Genomic DNA, 22,381 nt, shown 5'->3' with positions numbered 1-22,381 from the left:
TGGGTAATATACCTCCCATCAATTTGATCAATTAATTCTCCAAATGTGCTAGTGAGTAAAAGAAAAGAAAAATTCAACGATTTAACTTATTCAGAGTATAGCACCATCCACTTTCCACATGGACCGTTCTTGCTTCTCGAATGTCTCCTGGGTACCCGATTAGTCCTCCGTCATAGACAAGTAGCAGGCTAGCTTGCTCCACGATCCATGGGTCTGGGGCGCATTGGGTGGGGGCCATTTTTCCTTTCATTGAACTTTTCCCACAAAGTCCAGGCGCTGCCAGTTTTCCTGGTCGTCGGTCTGGTTGGTTCTTGATTGTGGTTGAGAGTTTCTTCGGGCCAAATTTAATCCCCTTGTTAGAAAAAAAAAATAAGTAATCCCATTAAGACCGCCATTTTCAGCGCCCCCATCCTCCCTCCCGCCTCTCTCCATTCATCCATAAAGTTCAGCTAACATCTATCTACTTGCCATTCAGCCGCCCAGCTCAACTGTACTGTACAGTAGGGCAAAAAATGATGGTCGATCCAAAAAGGTGAATGAACAATGAAAAAAAGGGCTGAGAGTGGCTGCAAACGGCAACTGATCTATGAATTGAATGAATGAATGAACGAACGAGTGACCGTCGAGTTTCGGCTCATCCCATCTCCCGACCAGGGTCAGGGCGGAGAACGGGACAGGACCTATGACGATAAGGGCCCATGGGACGCGAATGGAACCCGACGAGTCACAACGCGACACCACGCAGGGAAAAGGCCTCACGACCTTTCTGGTCTCTCTCTATCTGCATGTGCATTCGCTCAGGTCCTTGCAGATTTCGTGCAGCGATTCGGCCATATTTATGAATCCTCAAGGTAGGTACACGTCGATCATGATCCTTCGTCTACTTTTTTTTGCCTCTTCTCTCTTTTTCCCGCCCTTTGTTAGTTTTGTTTCCTGGTTGCTATGTATCAATTGATTAGTTAGTTACTTAACGTATTCCCACCATCATTACTAAGTATATGTAACAACCCTTTCAAGGGGGGACTATTGTACTCCATACTTTGTGTGTACTTGATCCGTCCCCTTACCTTAAGATGGTGTGCTTGCGGATAAAGACCCTTCAATTTCCCTCGATCTCGGGGAGTGGTGTTTTTCATTCAGAATGTCGATATAATGAGCAACATGCTGCCCTCCCCTACATGATTCTTGAGAGATCGTTATCAAATCTCTTGTTTCTCGTTGACGTATCGGAACGAGATTATGGACAGATAGATCAAGTTGTGGTATGTATACACTTGGTTTAGACAGAACCCCAAGCCATGGGTACGTTACAAAAAGCCCGGCGGTTCTTTAAAAGCTTCATTAATTTCTAAGTTATCGGCATCTTCCATTCGCCAGCAATATCATGCGATAAACGAAAGAGTGAAAACTAATGAATAGTAAAGGAGAGGGGAAAAGAATGAAATCAAAGGAAGGAAATAAAAAGAAAAGAATGCAGACTTTATTGCCTAGGGTTGTTCAACTACCAGAGGATAGTACAAAATTATTGCATGCGATGGAAATAAGGACCATGTCAGGTTGCAAACCCGCAGGCTGCAGCAGTCATCTGGTCGCAGGGTAGTTTGGTTGGGTTGGGTCCGTCGACGGTGGATGTATCCACTGCATGGCCCTGGGATTAACACCTTCTCTGTATTGGGTCTGTCGCAGCAAGCACGGTAGGCAGGTATCCGTGGTGAAGGTACGTACCTTTTATAGGTAAAAGTACTTTTTAAGTAGCTAATTTACCACCAAGATCCATCAACATACAGCAGTCATTTGGTGCTTCATGAATAATTCAATGGGAATGGGAATAGATAAACATTGGCTATAGCTGTGAGAAAACTACTGTATGAGTGAGATCATCTCCAAAGAAACAAAGAGTCAAGATAAGACTCTAGCAATATTCGTTGTTGAACTCTGCAGTCGATATCTGGATCATGATCTAAAACATACATCCAGCAAGGTCGTACACCCGATAGAACAATCCAATTCCAACCTGAATGCTGGATACCAAGACAATACCAATACTAGATAGATACTTACTTTCCAAACTGTGTGTGTGTGTGGGTGTGGGTATATGTATGTATGTATGTATCTGTGTATGTATCATCATTATTTCCCGCCACGGCCACACGATTCCCACCTGGATGAAATCCAGATCGACAAGGCCCGGTCCTCGATTTTTCTGATTTTCTTTTTTATTTTTTTATTCACTTTTTTTTTTTTTTTTTTTTTTTTTTATGCTTCTGGCTAGAGTAATTGACTAAGGGTAGGTTACCGACTAACTCAGAGGAAAGGAAAAGGAAGTAAAGAAAAATGTGGTCAAGGAACAGATGGGAAACAAAAGTGGAATTAAAAGTAATAATAAAATAAAAATTCACCTGAGTAGAAAAGAATTAAATAAAATACCAAAAAGGAAAAAAAGAAAAAGGAAAAATGAAAAAAAAGGAAGAAAAATCGAACCAAAAGAAAAACCCCGTCAGAGCCTTTCCTGAGTCGGCAAACTTTCGTCCCACCCAGCTGGCAGCGCTTCTTGCTGCTGCGCCCGCCCCTCATCTCCTCACAGTCCCAGTAGTAGTTTAGCAGCAGCAGCAGTAGTAGCAGCACCAAGCAGCAAGCAGAAGCAGCACTAAGCAGCAGCAGCAGCAGCAGCAAGCAGTAGCTGGAAGCAGCAAGAAAAGTAGGCCCCAGTAAACCAAACCCAAGACCTGCTTTGGCTCCTGCGAGCTTTGGGTGCTTGTGCGCTTGATTATTCATTACTCTTATTGGGTTTTGGTTTGTTCGTCTAAACGATTTTCTGCTTTCTCCCGTCCCTGGTCTGCCCTAGCAGTAGTACGTAGTAGTAGCCATTCTTTCCCTCGTTTTCCTTCCCTTCCCTTCCCTTTCCCTCCCCTCCATCCTGAAGAATAATCTTTCTTCTACCCCTCCTCGCCTCTTCCTCTCTTCTTCCTTCTCTCTTCTCTTTCTCTCTTCCCTCCCCTCCCCCCATAATATCTCTCCCTCCTTCAGTCCTTCTACCGTTCCCTTGTTCTTATCGGAAAAGACGGAGTTGGTTTGCGGATAGTTCTTCTGTAACTCTTCTTTGTGCCTTTTCCTCTCTTTCTTGAATTTCTTATTATCTTTTTCTCCACCTCGCCGGAGTTATCTTGAGTTCTCTACAGTTCCTGATTTCTCTGACGCCCGAGTCTTCCACGCATCCTTGCTATTTGCGCCATCCCCAAAGCAACGCAACTCAACGCTTCGCTTTTCATTACCTGGTAAGTTGTTACTGTTCTCTTATTATTTTGAGTTTCGCATCGACTCGTATGCCATGTTTCGTTTTTTTGTTATTTTTCTCTCTCCTGTTTCTTTTCACTTTTCTTCCCTTCCCTGCCTGTTCCGGTGCCTAGCTGTGTGTGGTTGCGACGGAAAATCGACTACCACTGTCTCGGGTCCATCATCGCTTCTCATGCATCCAGAAGCATGGAATTACCGATTCGCTGGAGGCGACATTGGTTGAATCAAGTCGGCTGTGGGTGAACATGTCCACCGATTGCTCTGCATCCGGGTCGTCCGTCGAAAATGACTTTCCACTTCCGTCCGGCACGGTCTGTCAGCGACCATTTTGCGCCTTACGATTATCTCGCCCTGATCTATTTCACGATGAGTTTCGGACGGTCGCTCAACCATTAACTCGTCCATGGCCCTTTCTGCGCCTCGCTTTCTGAATGGTTGGAAATACGTCTCGGCTGTTGCATGGCTTTTGTGGTGCAGGTCCGCTGAAGATGGGGTGGATCGATCGGGTCGGTCGCAACCGGAGCGGATGTGGCCTTCTCTGGGTGTATCCTCGACGAACGCGGTCATGCTATGGTGACAACGCCTATTTCTGGCTATTCACGCATTTTCACCTCAGATCTACCACACCTCTTCCGGTTTTGTTCGATTCACTCCATGGATCTTGCACCTTTCCGGCTATTTCATTGCAACCACCCGAGGAACCTGAGTCTTGGCATTTGACGGAGCTGGCCTGCACGTCAAGGCTGAACCCAACTTTTCGTCTTGTCCCAACTTTCACCGAGTCGCTCGTTCAATCAATTTTTCTGCCGGCCGCCATCCTGGGGAATTCGTCACGTTCTATTCAACTATCTTCCGCTCCGTCAATGCTTTCTATCTGAGCTACCGCGATTTTGTGGATCGGGCATCTTTCCCATTTTTTCCCTTTGTTTCTGATTTACTCGTGCTTTTCTGCCTCGCCAACTTTGAATTCTTTCTTGTTGCTACCCAAGGACTCTCGTTCCTGAAGCCAATTCTCTGGTACTAATAGTCTTTCCCAAGTCTGAACGATCGCACGCAGTTCTTTCCTTGACGAATCCTACGAAACCCCATTCGCACGGGCCAATTTCGGTATAGAAAAGTTTGTTTGCTTGGGTTTCTGCTCTTTTACCTGCACTAAGGTACACGCAACTGCGACTGGCCAGCACTCAATTCTTTACACTCGTTGAATGTGTTACTAATATTCATGCTGGACTTTTAGATACCTATCTCGCAGTTATTCTTACGAAAGTCGAATTTTTATGTCAAACATGTCTTTCCAGAACTTTGATTCTTTCCAAAACCAGCACCCTGCTGCTGACGCCGCCGCTGCCGCTCCTGGCGCTCCTGCTACTGCGGACACCGCCATGACCGGCCAGGCTGACCCTACTACCGCCCCCTTCCAGGGTCCTGCTCCCGGGGAGCCCTCTGCTGCCCCTGTTCCCCAGCAGGCCAACGAGGGAAAGACTACCCTCTGGTAAGCTTTCCCAATGCAGTGTCTCTTGTCCGTGCTGTCTCTGACTGTTGCTGTTTAGGATGGGTGAGCTTGAGCCCTGGATCGATGAGAACTTCGTTCGCAACCTCTGGTTCCAGATGGGTGAGCAGGTCAACGTTAAGATGATCCGCGACAAGTTTTCTGGGTGAGTACATAATCACACTGGTTTCAATATGAAGGCGATCCTAATGTTGGTAGTAGGAGCAACGCCGGTTACTGCTTCGTCGACTTCGCGTCCCCTGCCGCCGCCGCCAAGGCTCTGTCCCTGAACGGCACCCCCATGCCCAACACCAACCGTCTGTTCAAGCTCAACTGGGCTACCGGTGGTGGTCTTGCCGACCGCAGGTAAGGAGAAGATGCCACATAGATGTCCTGAGGTTACAAGCTAACTTGTCAAATAGCCGTGATGACCGTGGCCCTGAGTACTCGATCTTCGTTGGTGACTTGGGCCCCGAGGTCAACGAGTACGTCCTCGTTTCTCTCTTCCAGAGCCGCTTCCCGTCTTGCAAGTCCGCCAAGATCATGACCGACCCCATCAGCGGCATGTCTCGTGGCTACGGCTTCGTCCGCTTCTCCGATGAGAACGACCAGCAGCGTGCTCTGAGCGAGATGCAGGGTGTCTACTGTGGCAACCGTCCCATGCGCATCTCTACTGCTACTCCCAAGAACAAGGGCCCCAGCCTTGGTGCTGCCGGTGCTATGGGCATGCCCGGCCCCGCGGGCATGTACCCTCCCATGGGCGCTCCCCCCATGGGCTTCTACGGTGCTCCCCAGCCCATGAACCAGTTCACCGACCCCAACAACACCACCGTTTTCGTTGGTGGCCTGTCTGGCTACGTCACTGAGGATGAGCTCCGCTCCTTCTTCCAGGGCTTCGGTGAAATCACCTACGTCAAGATCCCCCCTGGAAAGGGCTGCGGTTTCGTCCAGTTCGTCCAGCGCCATGCTGCTGAGATGGCCATCAACCAGATGCAGGGATACCCCATTGGAAACTCCCGTGTGCGTCTGAGCTGGGGTCGCTCTCAGAACAACTCTGGCCCTGCCGGCAGCCCCTACCGTCCTGCTCCCCCTCCGCCTCCCATGTACCCCTCCATGGGCATGCCCCCCGCTCACGGATACGGCGGCTTCGCGCCTATGAAGGTCGGTTCCCCTTGAACTCTCCCTCCGAGGCTGGTGGGGTTCAGAGCATCACTAACGCCCAGACTTAGTAAAAGAGCTTTCCATTTTAGTTTGAAAGAACCAGCAGGAGTTTTGTCATTTCACGATGGGTCTTTTGTGTTATAAGTCTGCCATGATCTCTGCGAAAGTTACCCTCTATAGCTCTGGATGGGCATTTTCTCCTGTGCTACGTACTTCATATGCGAGCGCTTCGATTGTTAGCCAGATTTGAGCTCTGATTTTCATCGTTATCTATCTTCACGTTTTACTATTCTTCTTTTCTCCCATTCCCCCTTTTAAAACCTCCCCCAAATTTTCCTTCGCCACTCTCCCCAGTTCTCATATGTTTCCCCCGTTTCTTCCCTTTATCCCATGCCCGCTTTTTACATTCTCCTCACGTCTTCGGGCCCTAGGTCTATGTTCTTATGCGTATGACGACAATCGGAATTGTTGAATGCGCGTGCGGTGTTCCCCCCCCTTTATTCCCTGGGCAGGCTTTCTGCGAAAAGTTCCTCTGCTGAAGTCCTTTTTCATGAAGCAAACCAATCGTATTCTTGTTTCGTTGTGAGGATGTTACGTCGTGCTTCTTAGACCGGGCGGCCTGTACAACATGTTTTCACCTCGCCTTCTATTTCTCTCAATTCAGTCTATTATGGAGCACAGTTCTTTCTCTCGCTCTTTCCATGCGGTGGACCTTTACTGGGTCCTTCCCCCGTCTTGCGTCTGGCGCGTTCCGCGGATGTTTTGGACGGCTTGGGTTGTGTACTTTTCTCTATCCCCCTGCCGGGTGTGTGGGACTTGGGGCTGGTGTTGATGATTCTATGACAGGACGGGGCTCTTCCTAATGCGTCTATCTCTTCGTTTAAATTGTAGTTACTGGGTGGTGGGTGGTTTTCCTGTTTCTACCTATCCTCGGGCACTGATGGCGGCATCCTGTTGTGAACCAACAAATCACGGTTTGGGAGAGGGGCGTTCGTAAGTCTGGTTGTTTTCCTTGTGTCACCGAGGAGGGTGGTGTTGTTTCCAGCGTCCGCTACAATACTGGCATGTTCATTTAGTCGTTATTCTTACGGATGATTCCCCCTTCGCTCTGCAATGAGCTCTGTGTTCCTTTCCCCGACTACTTTGCCTTTGTGTGTATGCACGGCGATTGCGAGCATAGCAGTTTCGAGCATGTTTGCTCGCATCTGCTCCTCCCTCGTGTACCTGGGACTCGATAATAGATGTCTAAACAATCTGAATTGGGCGCATGTCGCCAGGTCTGCATTATTACTGTCCAAACCTATATTTCCTTTCATTATTGTCTTAGTACTCTTCGGTCTGTCTTGTGGTTCGTACCTGCCCTCCCAAATCTGGTCGTCTAGTCCGGGTTTGTCTGCAATCTTTTCAACTCGAACGGGATGTCCTCATGAGGCAGGTGCTCCCTCATCTGGCCAGTCTGGCAGGTGCGAACCCCGGTGCATCTTCTCCTTTGTCTGCTCGCCCTCTGATGCCTCCATCATCTGTCTCCTCGTCGTGGTGGAGGAGATACCTACTTCTCTCTTAGGAACCCCCTCCCTTCCACTCGGATTGGTTCAGTTCTCTTTACTCTTAGTATCTTAGTCCCTGATCGAGGTTCAATTTCTTCCATTTTCCTCATTTTAACTCGCAGACAATAGTCCTCGGGCCTGCCAGAATGCGGTACGAAGACTGGGACGTGATTCTCTTCCCCGAATCGTCCAAGGTGCCCATTCAGGAGTTCAAGACCCAATGTTTCGTCACCAAGGATAAGGGTCAGTGTCGTCGAAGATTGGAGTAAATTCGTGGCTTAGTCTATTGCTAACCTCCCATTGAAAACACCAGATTCACCCTACTTGCATAGTCCCGGTCTTGTTAGTCCGGCTACTTGTCCTCTGCCACAGAGCAATGAGGGCCAGTTGCCAGTTCTCACTACTTTCGTCCCAAGTTTGCGTCACAACACCCCGTTCCGTGTGTCCGTTCACAGCTGGCAGAAGCCCACACCCAGTCGGTTGATGGAAAGCCTCTTGCAGCCAGATGATGCAGTGCTTTTTGAGGTGCGGGTCTTTATTGATGGCCTGTGTGTCTCGTAGGTGCTTGCCCGAGCCTCCAACCGGAGGCTATGAACTGAGCCGTTGTGTGCCATAGGGGTAGCGTTTTCCATCAGAGATCAGGGTGGCCTCATGTTATTGGTGAGAAGAAGTGATCCTCTGTTGCCGAATTTATAGCTGACCTTAATTTCTCGTCTTTAGACCTAAGTTCGTGTATGCTTTGCACCAATCCTCGCGCATTCCACCTTTGTTCACAAAACATCACCTAACAGCAAGATTTTAGACGTCGATAAGACTGGCAATCAGGATAGCCTCCGTTTCCCTCCGTTTCACCAGGAAATTTTAGAGCAGAGACATTGGGATGCAGCTGAGCTATACGGTAGGATTAGAGTTGTGATTGCTGAGGGCTTTTGTCGCCCACACCGCTATCCACCATTCGAGAGAGTCAAGGAGATCGTCGCATTTGCCTTCCAGCATGCTCCATTGCGTAAGTGCTTAATTTAGAAGATCATTTTTTATAGATACACTGACCCGTTGAGTGTAGAGGTCCTGGAGCATTCAAACATCGCCTGGCCGAACCCTTCGATGTGGACACGGGAGCCACGACTTTTCAAGTACAACTCGGGCATCGATCCTGCTAATTTGACAGCAGAAGACTCACACGCCCACTCTCCCAGTAAGCAAGGTGCTCAGGGTCGGATGTTGGCCCCCAGAAGCCAAGTAAGCAGCCATTCAGGCAATTCCTGGGCATATCGAAACTATCAAAGATCAATTCAGATGCCTCTACCCCAGTGGCAGGGCCAATGCATGCCAGATCCCTTCACCGACCCTGTTATCCGACATCGAGGTGCACGATCATCTTGCGAGGATGTTCCCATGCCCGATTATATCTCTAGCTCCGGAAGTAGTCGCGCCATCTCCAGCATGACGGGCATTAGCTACGAGCATAGCAAACATCCCAGCATAGTAACCCCCGTCGATGAGGAGTCATACCGGCAGCTGATTGAAGCATTGAGTCCGCCAAAGCCACTGGCCCTGTTCGGCATTGCTGCACCCACCAATAGCCCCTCTACTGCTTTACCCATGGGAAATAAGCTTTCTGCAGCTGCTGAAGCGCGTTCTGCACCCTACACCAAAGGCAGCAGCCGGACGTCGATCTTGAAGGAGATCTCATTGCCTGGAACCAGAGAAGCGTCTGGGTCCAGCACTAAATCCACCGCTGCTTCGGAAGCAACGGCTGAGGGAGCGGCAACTACCAAGATTCATGCTACCCCTAGCCCACGCGTCAAAAGCCGCAAGGAGGGCATGTCCCAGACCAAGGACAATGAATCTTTGGGGGGGTCGCCACTCAAAGTGAACGAGAAATCCCGCGAAACCCCCTCTAAGCTGGTGGTGCGTACCAGCGGAGGTGTGGAAACCCCAACTCGGTCCAGCCGCAAGTCATCCACAGGCTCTGTCCGTGCGGAGGTCTCTCCCATTTCCTAGGATGGCACGGCCTTACTTTTGCTAGCTCAGGAGTTCTCTTATGAGCGCTATGTTTGGTGATTGCCTTGTTCTAGGCCCCCAGGTTGCTGAGTCAGCACGGCAGCAGTTACTGAGATGATTGAATTATTATTATATGGTCAAGATAGGCATTTAGTTCCAGTGCACCGCTTGCTTCTTTTCTCTACTTCGTCAGCTTCTGTTGTTTATCGATTCGGCTGTTAACGAGTTTTAACATAGGGCGTCGATGTTGAGGTCCAGTCATGACCGATGAACTCTCGTTACCTTAGATCAATTGCTACGGATACTGAATTTGCTTGGGGTGAAACGTGTGGATATGTCAGTTAATCATGTTTTTCAGCCCAGGATGTTTGTTTTAGCATTCAATGTACTTAGTCTAGTGGTGATAGCAGCAGCTAGGAGGGTAGTGAGTGTCATTAGTATAGCTTGCAGAATCCACAGACTAGTTATCCTCAGAGATTAAACATAACGAACAACGATGATGCCTACTGTTCTTTAATTATTGTGTTCATGTCACTTTCTCTACTCTCTAAATTAACGCCTTGTCTTTCCTAACATCTCAACGACTCATTATAAGACATCGGTGCCCAAGAGCCATCTCTTCTCCTACCACGATCCCGACATTCTAGGCGATAATATTTTCTACCAACTTACCTAACATGCACAGACATCAGCCCACCTACACTTGTTCTCCATCTACTAACAAGTAGTTACACATCTAACCTGAAGTAAGCCAGTAATCATCAGCATACGAATCGACATCATCTACCTGCCTGCTTGACTTCCTCGTCAGCAGAAACAAACTCGCAGTGTTATCCCCCATACTCTTTTGGTATGTATACGTCTGGAGGTGTTGAATGGATGGTTCTTATTACTACCGTTGTCATGTTGTCACATACCTGTTTTACCTATTTATTTACTTACTTATCTATATTAGTGGTTCGTTAGTCGAGTCAGTGTAAGGGGGATAACAGAGATATACATACATACATTCATACATAGATGGTGTAAGTTAGATATAATAACATAACATGAAGCACAACTACTATCAGTAATAATATAACCGACAGGCTGTAATATGTAGTAAGTAGCTGATATTCAATAATGATAATACCATAAGCGTCCCTAGTTCCACCCTGTTGGGGGCGGTTCAACCAAATGATTCTAAGTACCAACTCTGAATTAGATGGTTCGATGATAAGATGGCATGTTATTTTGGTAACTTCTTAGAATTGACTTGAGAAAGGGATTCGATTTGACTTGACCTGTTAACAACATGTATGCATGCAGATGTGCAGCCATGCAGCTAGTTAGCTAGCTAGCTAGTTAACTAGCTGCAGTAAGCAGTAAGCAGTAAGCAGCTTGTGTTGACGATGAAATAGTTACTTCAACTATAGCGTGAGCGTTTTGTCATACTGCGAAGTAATCTTTTGTATTGATAGAGCCAACACCAAGTTATCAGTTAGTTATCATTCTACCCCGGAGGACAGATATAACGCAGCTAACTAGCTATATAATAAGATTATGTACGGAAGGGGAGGGAATCAAACAGACAGCTTAATCTTGGTTCAAAACTACTCCAGAATTTCGCTTTTGGCCTGGTTCCCTGTACGTAAATACACTCACACTCACTCACTCACTCACTCACTCACTCACTCACTCACTCGCCAATATCAAACAGAGACGAGACGAGACGTGTCTTCCCGACGGATCTGGTTTAAAAGCTGGAATAACTGCAGGCAGTAAAGGTAGACTTAGATAGCAGCAGCGCGCAGTAAAATGTACGGCAGGAAGCAGGCAGTTCGATTTAACGTGATGCGGTAGCAAGAGAGTTAAGTCAGTTAAGAGAGGAAAAAAGAACAGCAGAGAAGAAAGTGAGTATCTTTCTCGATTTCATGAAACCATTTCCCTGAGAGGAGTCAATAACGACTAGAGCCTCGTTGATTATAACGCCACAACACGATAAAGAGATCAACATAGGAAATATGTAATATAAAGAAGTAGAAGGAGAAGGTATAAATATGATGATTCAAATCGAATCAAATCGCAAAGAGAAAAGAAAAGGTTTGTCAAGGGAAAGAGATTGGTTGAAGAAAGAAAAGGAAAGAAGAAAGAAAGGGCCAGGGGCGCATCTTGTGATGTAAGTATTCTCGAGCATTAAATGGAGCATGACTAACGCTAGGATGGTGGAGAAACGCATCACTCGATGGCCCTTTGGGAAGTTTGATGACCAGATTAATCAAGTAGTAATAGTGATAAGAGGATATAAAAAGCAGTCACACGAGGCCACTGGAACGTAGCTTGAATACAAGCAGGGCAATCAAGCAAATCCCATCGGAAGCCGGTCGACACTTCTGGTTGGCAGAGTGAAAGAAAGGATATGCAAAAGGAAAAGAGGATACACCAACGCCTAGTCACTTGGGCACATATCCAAATCATGTCGACAGAACACAAGGATAGGAGAAGACGCGATGCGAAAACAAGCAGAGAAAAGGAGTAAAAAGAAAAATGACACATGGAAAGCAAAAAGCAAAGAAGCACAAGCACGAACTCAAGTTTATGGAAATGTACAGAACAAGGGTATATGAGTTAAGGACTTAACAACCGTCGGACTTCATTTCACAAGCCATCACCGGCACCGGTCTCAACACCATCGGTTGGATACGATATGTTGGGGTCAAATCCAAATCCAGCAGTGTCTGCATCAGTGTTGAGGAAGGTATCGAAGTCGAAATTCTCCAGGATGTCCGGGTTTTCTAAGGCGCTAAAGTCCAGGTTGAAAGCCGATGCCTGCTCAACAATGTAAGTATAATATCCACCGAACATAACGAAAGAGGCAAGGAACATACATCAGGGATGCTCAGTTCATTGAAAGGCTGCTGCGTCTGGTCCGGAGGCTGTTGAACAAGTGGTGGAGGTGCAGGGGCAGACGTTGGCTGCTGCGGAGCACTAGTCGTAGCATTTGCACCGGCCTTGTTGAACGAGTTCGGATGCTGGGGCGTGATCGGCGTCGACGGCGTAGGGGTCGGCGGGTGTTCTGCTTCGGAAGATGGCGTGGCAGCCGTGTTCGCCTGGGCGGCGGCAGCAGCAGCAGCAGCGCCCTTCTTCGGTCGCTAAGATTTGCGTTCAATATGAGATGACAAGGGGGGGGGGGGGGGGGGGTCAACAAGCAAATGCGTTGATTACATACCTTCCGGCTATCCTTGGTCTCCTTCTTCTTCGGAGCGGGCTTGTTGCCTTGCTGCGGCGTCGGCGGAGCGGCGGTTTGGGGCGACGGAGGCTGGGTTCGACCGACGTTGGCACCAGGTGCTGGGGGAGCTTGGGGCGGCGGCATGGCATTCCTTTCCTGAGGCGTTCCCGTGGACTGAGGCTGGGTCGCAGGCGACTGCTGCGGCGCCATCGGCTGGCCCTGAGCTCCTTGCTGCGGCTGCCAACCTCCGTTGGGCATGCGATTGCCAGCACCGGCCTGAATCGGTTGACCCATCTGAGGGGCGCTGAACGCAGGATTGGAGCTCGGAGGGCGCATGCCGTTGGGCGCCGCCATACCATCAGCCATGTTCTTGACGAAGAACTGGGGACCCGCCATCTCGGGAGGCATCTGGCCACCAGGGAAGTTCATGGATGCCGGGGATCCACGGCCCTGGGCCATCGCGTCGGCAGCGCTCGGTGATCCGGGGAGGCCGGTCTGGGGCATCTTCGGGGTGCCTCGCTTCATTTGGTCGTTGGGATTCGGCGATGTGCCAGCCCTGCTGCCTTGGGGCGAGGTGCCTGGTGGCAACTGCTGCCCGGGCATTGGGGGTTGGCCATCAGGCCGAGCCATGCTGTCCTGCTCCTGGCGAGCCATCATCAGACGCCGCTTATTCTGCTGTTCGAGCAGCATAAGTTGCATCTGATAATCCTGGAGAGCGTGGTTGCCGTGCTGACCGCCAGGTGTCTGCATCCCCGTCCGAACCTGGGCCATTTGACCATTCGCGCCGTAGTAGTCACCGTTGATGGGATACACCTGGCCTTCCGGTATGGACACCATTTCCGTCTGCGGGTTTGCCATGACATTCGCGGGATTCATCATACCATTCGGCATGCCCTGGTTCGTCAATGCTGAGCGTGTGTGATGAACGGCCAAGTTGTGAGCATATACCTGCATCTGTTTCTGCTGCGCAGCCGGTCCCGACTGCTGGAAAGCCTGGAACTGATTGGGGTTCATCGCCCGATTGAGTCCGTTCTGCATCAAAAGTGCTTGCGGGGTGGGCTGGCCTGGGATACCCTGGGCCTGACCGCGTCCGTTGGGTGCCAGTTGCTGCCCGTTCATGGGGCCACCCTCGAGGCGAGGTCGTTTCGACGGAGACGGGGCATTTTCTGCCGATGCGGGGGACTGGGGTCGATGGCCGTTCATATCCATGTCCGAATGCTCGCGCTGCATCTGTTGCATCAGCTGGACCTGCTGGTTTTTATGCATCTGGGCGAGTTGTTGTTGCGATCTGTGAAAAACGCAGTCAGTACCAATGTAGTCCGAACGCTCTTGCGAGGTGGCGCAGGAGATAGGGAAGGGGGCGCGTACAGGCCAGAAGTATTATTCTGCAACACAGTCTTTTGAAGATTAGGGGGGACCATGCCGTTCCGGCGAATATTCATTTGGCCCATCTGTCCATTCATCAGTGGCTGCTGTCGTAATAATTGATTCTGATGTTGTTCCCTGAGGCGCATCATATTCTACAAAGCCTCAGTTAGACGTCCGGACAGGCGGCAAATAGTAAAGAGCACGTACCTGGGTGTGTGTAAGATAACTCCTCACGTCATTGCTGTTTCCCTTCTTGCGCTGAGCCCAGAAGAAATCCCAGAAGAGGCTAAACCAGTCAAGGAGGAATGACGACTGCTGTCCTTCATTGGGGAGATTAGGGCGGGGGAGGTCATCAGGAATCTTCATTTTATCTCCATCCTTTCCATCCGTCATCATTGTATCACCGTCGACACCGTTCACGTCGGCATCGCGACGATGACCCGGACTCGTTTTGATCGGCGGCTCGGTATTAAGTTTGATGGACTCATCCTTCACAAGCGCCCTAGCACAATCGTGGTAGCCGCGCTTCAAGAAATAATCGTAGATATAAGTGTTGAGGTTGTTGATCATGTTTTCAGGAATGTTGATGTTTTGTTCGTTACGGGGGGCGGCAGAGCCATTGTTGATCATGGGCACACCTCCCACTGGGCCCCCTGCACCGGGGTTCATTCCAGCCATATTCATCTGGTTCATCTGGTTCATCTGGTTCATCTGATTCATGGTGGCACTCAAAAGAAGGGTCCAGCCACCCTCACCTAGTTATTGTCTTCGATGGGAAAGCGTCGGAGGGTCCGAGAACGTTCAACGCGCATCCACCGTCTTGCGGCGAGGGAGCTCACCACAAAGGAAGCGACGAGGCGCAGCGCGCGGCAATCAAGGGCCCGAGGTGAGGGAATGTACAAGGCAGGGTCACAGACGCTTCCAGCCCAGTGAAAAAAAAAAAAAGGCTTCGTAGTCAGACCTAAATGCGCGATCGCCAGGGAGTAAGCCGGGTTCCGGGGCTAATCTAGGCGGAAGTTGAACCCGCGATATCGTTTCACGCTAACTGACGTAGAGGGGGGTATCTCTGACGGAGAGTATAGGACAACGCAGAACAAAGGTGTCGCGATGATCACCAACAAGGGAAGGCGAGTGTGGCCCACTCAGAAGCATACGGCAACTGGGAGAGAAGACGAGAAAGAATCTTCGGTGACTTCCACAAGGTGAGGCGAGACGGAGCACAAGCGGGCAAAAGGACTTTCAATCGAGACACGGTCCAGTTGAAAGCAGGAGACAGGCGGGATAAGGAAGGAGAAAAAAGATTAAGAGAAGAAAGGATTGGTGTACTTGTTCACAGAAGCCAGTTGACCGAAAATGCGCGGTAAGATCAGCCGGGGGGGCAGGGCGGCGAACAAGCGACACAGGATGGCAAAGGACGGGAACGAGGTATAGGAGAGAACCCGACCAGACGCAACCCGACGGGGGGTACCAGCCAAAGCCAAGGATGTGAGAGGACTTCAGAAGCAGCAGAAGTATCCTCAAAAGCCCCTGCAGCAAAAGGAAAGGGGGGACAGACGGAGAGATCCGGCAGATTTGAAGAGTAGGAAGTGGAGGGGGGGGGAGGGAGGAGAGAGAGAGAGGCAAAGGTTAGGACAAGGTGTAGCGGTGGATCTGAGGTGTTCTCTGGTGGGTGGGAGGACGTGGATATCAGGCGCGGTGCCTGGAGTTGCTCAATCACTGCCGGCCGGGCGTGAATCGCTTGTTCGGCGCGGATTATCTTGCCCGGAACGCCGTGGGAGGGCTGGGAGATGCGGCTGGCTCGCGTATATCTCAGCATGCAGTTCCAGCGGAAATCCCGATGGGAAAAAATAAAAATTTGTAACAGTGAGAGAGACACAGAGAGAAGAGTTGACAGGCAATGAGATAGTAGAAAGACAACAGATGATGATTTACATGAAGGACTATTCTAATAGAACAAGCATGAAAGATTCAAGATCGGAGCAACAACTTACCAGTATATTTGATCACGACGAGAGAGAGATGAAACGAGAAAACAAAAAGGAGAAGATGCCGGTAAAAATTTCAAATAAATCAAAGAGGCTGGTTATAAGTTATATAAGATACCTGTCTCTCTCTCACTACTAATTGCTTCCTTTGAACTCCAAAGCATTAACACGCGCCGAGTGATCCACCCGATCTGGTGGTGTATAAAGTGTATCTGATACAGCGGAATCACCGCGACCCTTCACAATGTAATTGATCGATTCATTGATTTGAACCCACTAACACAAATGAGTATTATACTATAGATTTGAAATAGACAATTCGTATTCATTGAATTTCTCAAATCATCGAGATCACTAGAAGATTTTTTTTTTCTTTTATAAGAAGTGAATAACACAGCGATTCCCCCCTCTCTTATTCTCTAATTGACAGTTTGAGGCTGCTTTTCCTGAATCGCAGACTCGCCACCGCGTATATCCTGGCACACCCTGGGAATGATGGGATGCTTCGCCCCCGTTTTGGTCTAGCGCATCACGTGGTGACTCTCCCGCCGGGTGAGGATTTCCTGCGCCGATCTGCCCATCCTGCCGTTCCCCGGACTCTGTGTTGAAATGTTAGGTGTCTAGATACTGATGTTGCACATCATACGAGTTAGATATCAATTGAGATCTCTACTCTTCCCCGCGCACGGTATCTCTTTTCTAGCTCATTCTGGACAAAGTCCAGGCTCTGCCGCTCTGTGATTACACTTTTCCATAGCTAGATCAGCAGGATCAGACTGGATCGCGTTGTATCAATCAGACGGAGTACAGGTCACGGCCGTCAGTCTCCGATCACTGCCGAGTCGTGAATAGTGCGGGCCGTCCTTCGTGAGAGATGTGTTGGCCAGGATCTATCGACATCTGAATTGAGATTGTTCCGCTCTTGATTCACCGGAAGTCATTACACTGCATCTTATACACATTTTGTAGTCTTATATCGTCTTAAATCACTTCTCAAGCCTGTGAAATACAATCACCGTGAAGCTGGTTTTCTCTACGGTTAAATTACAGGGACCTGAATCGCGTCGGTGGTCTTCTCCGGGATGGCAGAATCTCACACCGCCTGTCATACTAATGGCACCCGTGTAGATCCCCATGCTCCGGGTTCGGAGAGCGTCCCTCTGTCAAGATGGGATCTACTATATTGACAGGTCATGTTCTAGGCCTTGATATCCGTTGTAAATTTTTTTTTCTCGTTAATTTCGCTATCATGCAATTGTTCATCTTGTCCCTCTGTGACAATGGATTGGTGTTTTGAACTGGTGACCTGCAGGAGACCTTCTATGTAAACGGGGTTTAGTGCGAGAACTCTAGACTGGAATTACAGATGCAAGATTCCGTATCAATCATAAGTCGTAATAGAGGTAGTATTCATTGGTAACTGCAGCTCCAGATCGGCGGATTAAACCCTCATAACACCAGACGCCTCTACTTGTGTAAACAATTTCAGAACCATGCGGCTGGCGCCATCACTCCTCATCGGGTGGCATCTCGTCCTCAATGTACCTTACAAGTGATACCCGCATCTCCGTAGTGTCATCGCCCCGCAAAACATCGCTCACAAAATGCGCCTCGATCTGCATTTGCACCTGTTCCCAGAATTAGCACAGATATGCATGGAATTGGCTAGCAGAGAACAGATTAACACCCTGCAGCACGCCGTCTTACCATCTCCAATGCACCCCGCAGGACTCCACAAAGAATATTAGAAAACCACAGCTCATCTTGAGCCCGTCCGTCATCAGGCAGCTCAACGAAATCCGCCAACGGGTTCTCTTCAAATATGAGAGAGAATTGGTTGTTGTCACTTGTCCAGTTGGTGACCGTGGGCGCGATGTTGAGGAAGATCCTGAACCCAACCTGCAGTTGGCATAACACTCGTCAGCTCACAGAGATCCATATAGTTTCGGCCAAGTGCTCCGCCTATTGGACTCAAGATACCTTTGCAATCATATCCGCTGTTTCCCGGAAATTAGCACAACGGCCCACGCCCGACTTGGCCAGAAAGTCCTCGATAAGTCGCATTCCAATATTGTAGCCCATCTTCTCCAGTTGCTTGTTCACTTCTTGGTAGTTTCCATCGTAGTCCTGGCAAAGTTGCGCGACAATTGTACCGTACGTTAATGTTACTAACTCGGCGTTCACTTTGTCAACTCTCGTCCTGGTAAGGTCGGGAGTATGTCAGTTGTCCGTCCGTTTCAAGCTGGCTTCGCTCGGTTCCTGAGGGGCCTTCGAGCGCCAACTATGCGCATGCAGCTTACTGACTTCCACAGCCTGTCGGGTTCAGAACGTTAGTAAGGGGTTACTGGTCAAGTGAGGTAAATGAACAGCTTACTCTTCCCCAATCCTAGACGCTTTTGTTGCAGAAGACATGATTGCTAATCACACTTGTTAAGCCCGGAGTCTAAGTAAATAAATATGAACGACGCAAAACTTTATAAAAACTCAAGTTTGCAAGCGGCTGGTAAACAATGACAAGAGCAATGCGCACTCTTCCCCGCTTGATTCGGTGGACCGAGGGGGCCTGAGGCGGAGCTTCACGCGCCTGGTGGACCAGCGCTCGGCGCCTAGCGCGGCTGGTTGGCGCTTACGCAGAAACCATGCTTAGAGCCTCGGACGCAAGACTTAGTCCGGGTCGGCGCGTCCAGTCCAGATTTCCCCAGCTACTAGGCTTGATTGCATTCTACGCTCAGCCTCCATCCCTACTTCACTCGCATACCCATTGACTGAGCCTCGCCCGCTGAATTTACTGTCAACGATGTCGGGGGAAAAGCGACCTGCCCAAGAAGCCTTTGGCTCATCGAACCAGCTTGTCGTCAAGCGAAAGAAGTCCGACGCCGGTCTCAATGATAGCACAGCCATCGTTCAAAGCTCGTCGCAAAATGGAGCTTTGATTCAATCAGTATGCTTTATCCCGCGTTATTGGAGAAGTGAGGTTTTTGTCAGGTTCCATTGTTGACCTTGGGTACAGGTTCCCCGCACCAGCGGGCTTCAAGCACCGATTATGGAAATGAATGGTGAGCTGCACCACCGCGGTGACTTACGACTAAGTCTGACATATAATGGATAATACTAGGTCATTCTGGTGAAATCTTTTCGGTGCGGTTTGATCCCACTGCCCAGCACATTGCTTCGGGCTCAATGGATAGATCTATCTGTACGTGTTTCGTCTGATTGTAATGGCCCGAGGGTACAGGCTAATCGCAGAGTCGACAACAGTGCTTTGGAACACATACGGACAATGCGAGAACTATGGTGCGCTATCAGGTCACCGGGGAGCAGTTCTTGATCTTCAATGGTCGCGCGACTCCAGAACGTTATTTTCCGCATCGGCCGACATGACGCTCGCTAGTTGGGATCTCGAGACCGGACAAAGGATACGCCGGCACATTGGGCACGAGGAGATTATCAATTGTCTTGACATAAGCAAAAGAGGCCAGGAATTGCTGGTTAGCGCAAGTGACGACGGCTGCATAGGCATCTGGGATCCCCGGCAAAAGGATGCCATCGAATATCTGGAAACTGAGTTGCCCATCACGGCGGTGGCGCTTTCGGAGGCGGGTAACGAAATCTATAGTGGTGGTATTGATAACACCATTCACGCTTGGGATCTACGGAAGAAGGGCATTGTCTACTCCATGACGGGACACACGGAAACCATCACCTCTCTCGCAATCTCGCCCGACTCGCAAACTCTTCTTTCCAACTCACACGACTCGACCGTACGCACGTGGGACATCCGGCCATTCGCGCCGGCCAATAGACACGTCAGGACATTTGACGGCGCGCCGGTCGGTTTGGAGAAGAACCTCATCCGGGCCAGTTGGGACCCGAGTGGAGAGAAGATTGCGGCGGGCAGTGGTGACAGAAGTGTCGTAGTCTGGAACTCGAAGTCCGGCAAAATTCTATACAAGCTCCCTGGACATAAGGGGACCGTCAATGACGTCCGGTTCTCACCAAACAATGAGCCCATCAGTAAGTCACACCGGGTTTGGGGAAAGTCGTTGGTATACTAATGTCTGTCTATAGTTGTCTCGGGGTCGTCCGATAGAACGCTCATGCTCGGTGAACTTGGCAAGTGAGGGGAAGCGCATGTGCAGCACACCCAGCCAACACAATCGCGAGTTTAATCCGTCTCATTACGAACAGCATTTATCTATGACAACACATTCCAGGACCCCGCTCCATCAAGTTTAGTTTAGACTTGTGGCGAATAGTGATGGCAAGAGAACCTTCCAGCATCAACCTTGCTTGCCGGTTGAAACATGTCAACCCAAGGCTGGTAGATTAGCCATTATGGGCAGAACCGGGGAGAACGGCCGGCCGCATGACGGGGGGAAATGGATTACTACCATTATTTGAATACCTCCCGTGGAGCGCAGTATATCCATATATTCAATGCCTTACAAGTGTAATAATATACGTCAACATGATAATGGCTCGCACTCCATTTGTGTAACCTTGGAAGATCATGGCGATAAGTGACCCTAGCTACGGGCCAGCTTTGTCTCAGTAAGCTGTGGTAGCCGCTCTTAATAGAAATTACCAGCGCGTCGAGGGATTCATTGGCGCTCGATTGGCCCCCTTGGAAAAGAGGGTCCTAAGAGGGGGACTTGACTGTGAGGCCGAAACAGTTGGCTTCCTTCAGGCGGCGCGAGGAGCCACAGCCATCCTTAATATTTAGTTTAGGATTAGTAGTATAATGTTTACCCGCATCCAAGCATCGGCCCGTCAGGACCGAAAGTGAGAGAGTCCGATAAATATAATGATGCCACGGGGAATAGTGTCAAGGAGCACAGATGCAGTTGTCGATGCACTGGTCTGTTAAACCAGACTAGTGGACTAGTATAGATCAGTTCTTAGATGAAGTCAGCTATGGCGTAAGATCAATAGCTATGCAGCAGCTGCGGGTTGTTATCGGACAGCTCGGACTTGGTTTTGGGAGGGGGCCGAGGGAGGGGAGCTGTGGCTATACTTAGTATTGAATGGTGTCCGTGTCTATATCAGGGCAACGTGGGTCATCCAGGGGTAAAATGGTCAGCCCCTAAAGCAGAAGAACGAGGAGAGACGCCAAATCAGCATTCGGCAGTCCATCAACCAGCTAATCAGCTACTAATAATAATTTTGTTCGGATCAGGCCGGTTGTGCAAACTGGATTCCAGTTTGGTCAGTTATACGTAGAGAAGTGGGTAGGAGAGGGAAATGATGGCTAATAATAAGATCAAAAGGGCAGAATATATGAAAGTTACTTCCTATCAAAGTTGTTTAGGAAAGGCCTGCGTGTGAGAGAGAGAAACTGTCTGTAACCAACTAAGCTGCTTAGCAGCACCACTTCCCTCTCTTAGTCGCCCGTGATTATTACCCATTGGGGAACGGGAAGTGTCACTCTCTCACTCGTTACTCTCGTTACTCTCTGCCTCTCAGTTCTTCCTTTCTCTCTGTTTCTCTCTCGCTCGCTTTCCCCATCTCATTGTTTATTCCGGGTTCATAGTATGGATCTTTCGTTCTTGCTCGCATTCAACATCTGAGGCTCTGCTACTAGTATCTTTTTTTTCAAACGTTTCTTTTTGCTTCCACTTTCTTCATCTTTACCTCCTCATCCTTATCGGCATCTGCCCATTAGTATTTGCTTTTTCCCCTTGTGATATCTTATCCCCTCTCCGTCCGGACTATCATTCGGGTATAATAGTTTACTGTTCGTCGAACCTCTCTCGCTCTCGCTCTCTCCGTGCTGAACCGAATCGCCCTCTCCTAACCGGCTGGCCTGGTGCTCGCCCTGTTCCTTCGCTTTTTCTGCGCGTTCGTTTCAAAATCCAATTATCTTCTACTCCATCCCGATACAATTTCACCGATCTAATTGCCTTTGGGTCGCCATCGCTCGTGTCCTGTGACTTCGCGATCGGGATTCCTGCGTCTGATGCTGCTCTCCCCTGGGCCCCTCTCCTACACCCCAGGCTCGATCTTCATTATGAATGTATAGCGTCCGAAATCATAACCAATTTCCCAGTTCGGCCACAGATATCCCGCCTTCGCTAGCAATTATCCGCTTTGCGTCGTAAAGGCTCTCATTCCAGGCGGTTTGCATCCGGTTCTGCGTTCCCGCGACGCTTATTTGTGTGTTGTTCAACGAATGCGGAAGTGGGCAGTACATATCGACGCAGAACATATCATATACGCGATTGGAGTTCCCACTATCGACGCATATAATACTCATCAGTGATCTCTGCGAAGCACTTGAAAGTCGCGCCCTGCGTCTGTCCAGATGTCATTGTACGACTGCTAGTTT

At 49.4% G+C, this 22,381-nt stretch overlaps 8 protein-coding genes across 8 annotated transcripts; 5 read left to right on the top strand and 3 right to left on the bottom strand.

Annotated features, from left to right (window-relative positions):
• Window positions 1-466: 466 nt before the first annotated feature.
• On the top strand, window positions 467-2,049 carry BO83DRAFT_412954 (uncharacterized protein; the record flags this gene model as incomplete). The annotated part of the gene is made up of 4 exons (XM_025534452.1): window positions 467-851; window positions 1,451-1,514; window positions 1,601-1,675; window positions 1,978-2,049. The coding sequence occupies exons 1-4, from the start codon at window positions 604-606 to the stop codon at window positions 2,047-2,049; spliced, it is 459 nt and encodes a 152-aa protein (XP_025381875.1). The 5' UTR covers window positions 467-603.
• A 2,531-nt stretch (window positions 2,050-4,580) lies between these two features.
• BO83DRAFT_327285 (RNA-binding protein) lies at window positions 4,581-5,959 on the top strand (the record flags this gene model as incomplete). Its single annotated transcript, XM_025528078.1, has 4 exons — window positions 4,581-4,786; window positions 4,845-4,949; window positions 5,003-5,149; window positions 5,206-5,959. 4 exons carry the CDS (start codon window positions 4,581-4,583, stop codon window positions 5,957-5,959), a joined length of 1,212 nt encoding a protein of 403 aa, XP_025381874.1.
• Window positions 5,960-6,216: 257 nt separating this feature from the next.
• On the top strand, window positions 6,217-6,922 carry BO83DRAFT_210682 (uncharacterized protein). The gene is made up of 2 exons (XM_025526714.1): window positions 6,217-6,518; window positions 6,554-6,922. Exons 1-2 carry the CDS (start codon window positions 6,417-6,419, stop codon window positions 6,785-6,787), a joined length of 336 nt encoding a protein of 111 aa, XP_025381873.1. The 5' UTR covers window positions 6,217-6,416; the 3' UTR covers window positions 6,788-6,922.
• Window positions 6,923-7,637: 715 nt separating this feature from the next.
• On the top strand, window positions 7,638-9,954 carry BO83DRAFT_350700 (uncharacterized protein; the record flags this gene model as incomplete). The annotated part of the gene is made up of 5 exons (XM_025528915.1): window positions 7,638-7,734; window positions 7,805-8,048; window positions 8,108-8,144; window positions 8,287-8,497; window positions 8,555-9,954. The coding sequence occupies 5 exons, from the start codon at window positions 7,638-7,640 to the stop codon at window positions 9,493-9,495; spliced, it is 1,530 nt and encodes a 509-aa protein (XP_025381872.1). The 3' UTR covers window positions 9,496-9,954.
• Window positions 9,955-12,132: 2,178 nt separating this feature from the next.
• somA (putative cAMP-dependent protein kinase pathway protein (Som1)) lies at window positions 12,133-14,740 on the bottom strand (the record flags this gene model as incomplete). Its single annotated transcript, XM_025528077.1, has 5 exons — window positions 12,133-12,303; window positions 12,363-12,626; window positions 12,704-13,991; window positions 14,072-14,223; window positions 14,279-14,740. 5 exons carry the CDS (start codon window positions 14,738-14,740, stop codon window positions 12,133-12,135), a joined length of 2,337 nt encoding a protein of 778 aa, XP_025381871.1.
• A 2,824-nt stretch (window positions 14,741-17,564) lies between these two features.
• On the bottom strand, window positions 17,565-18,267 carry BO83DRAFT_327293 (TRAPP complex core subunit BET3; the record flags this gene model as incomplete). Its single annotated transcript, XM_025528079.1, has 3 exons — window positions 17,565-17,684; window positions 17,764-17,955; window positions 18,037-18,267. Coding segments are annotated over 3 exons (543 nt in total), but the record flags the coding sequence as incomplete, so codon positions are not given.
• Window positions 18,268-18,747: 480 nt separating this feature from the next.
• On the top strand, window positions 18,748-20,511 carry BO83DRAFT_373608 (WD40 repeat domain-containing protein). The gene is made up of 5 exons (XM_025530047.1): window positions 18,748-18,997; window positions 19,067-19,112; window positions 19,172-19,252; window positions 19,315-20,070; window positions 20,125-20,511. Exons 1-5 carry the CDS (start codon window positions 18,854-18,856, stop codon window positions 20,175-20,177), a joined length of 1,080 nt encoding a protein of 359 aa, XP_025381869.1. The 5' UTR covers window positions 18,748-18,853; the 3' UTR covers window positions 20,178-20,511.
• A 1,335-nt stretch (window positions 20,512-21,846) lies between these two features.
• BO83DRAFT_404326 (uncharacterized protein) lies at window positions 21,847-22,364 on the bottom strand (the record flags this gene model as incomplete). Its single annotated transcript, XM_025533699.1, has 4 exons — window positions 21,847-21,888; window positions 21,945-22,025; window positions 22,112-22,286; window positions 22,348-22,364. The coding sequence occupies 4 exons, from the start codon at window positions 22,362-22,364 to the stop codon at window positions 21,847-21,849; spliced, it is 315 nt and encodes a 104-aa protein (XP_025381868.1).
• Window positions 22,365-22,381: the final 17 nt, after the last annotated feature.

Source organism: Aspergillus eucalypticola, assembly GCF_003184535.1.
Source record: "Aspergillus eucalypticola CBS 122712 chromosome Unknown BO83scaffold_54, whole genome shotgun sequence".
Classification (NCBI taxonomy): domain Eukaryota; kingdom Fungi; phylum Ascomycota; class Eurotiomycetes; order Eurotiales; family Aspergillaceae; genus Aspergillus; species Aspergillus eucalypticola.
This window is presented reverse-complemented; position numbering and strand designations above follow the sequence as displayed.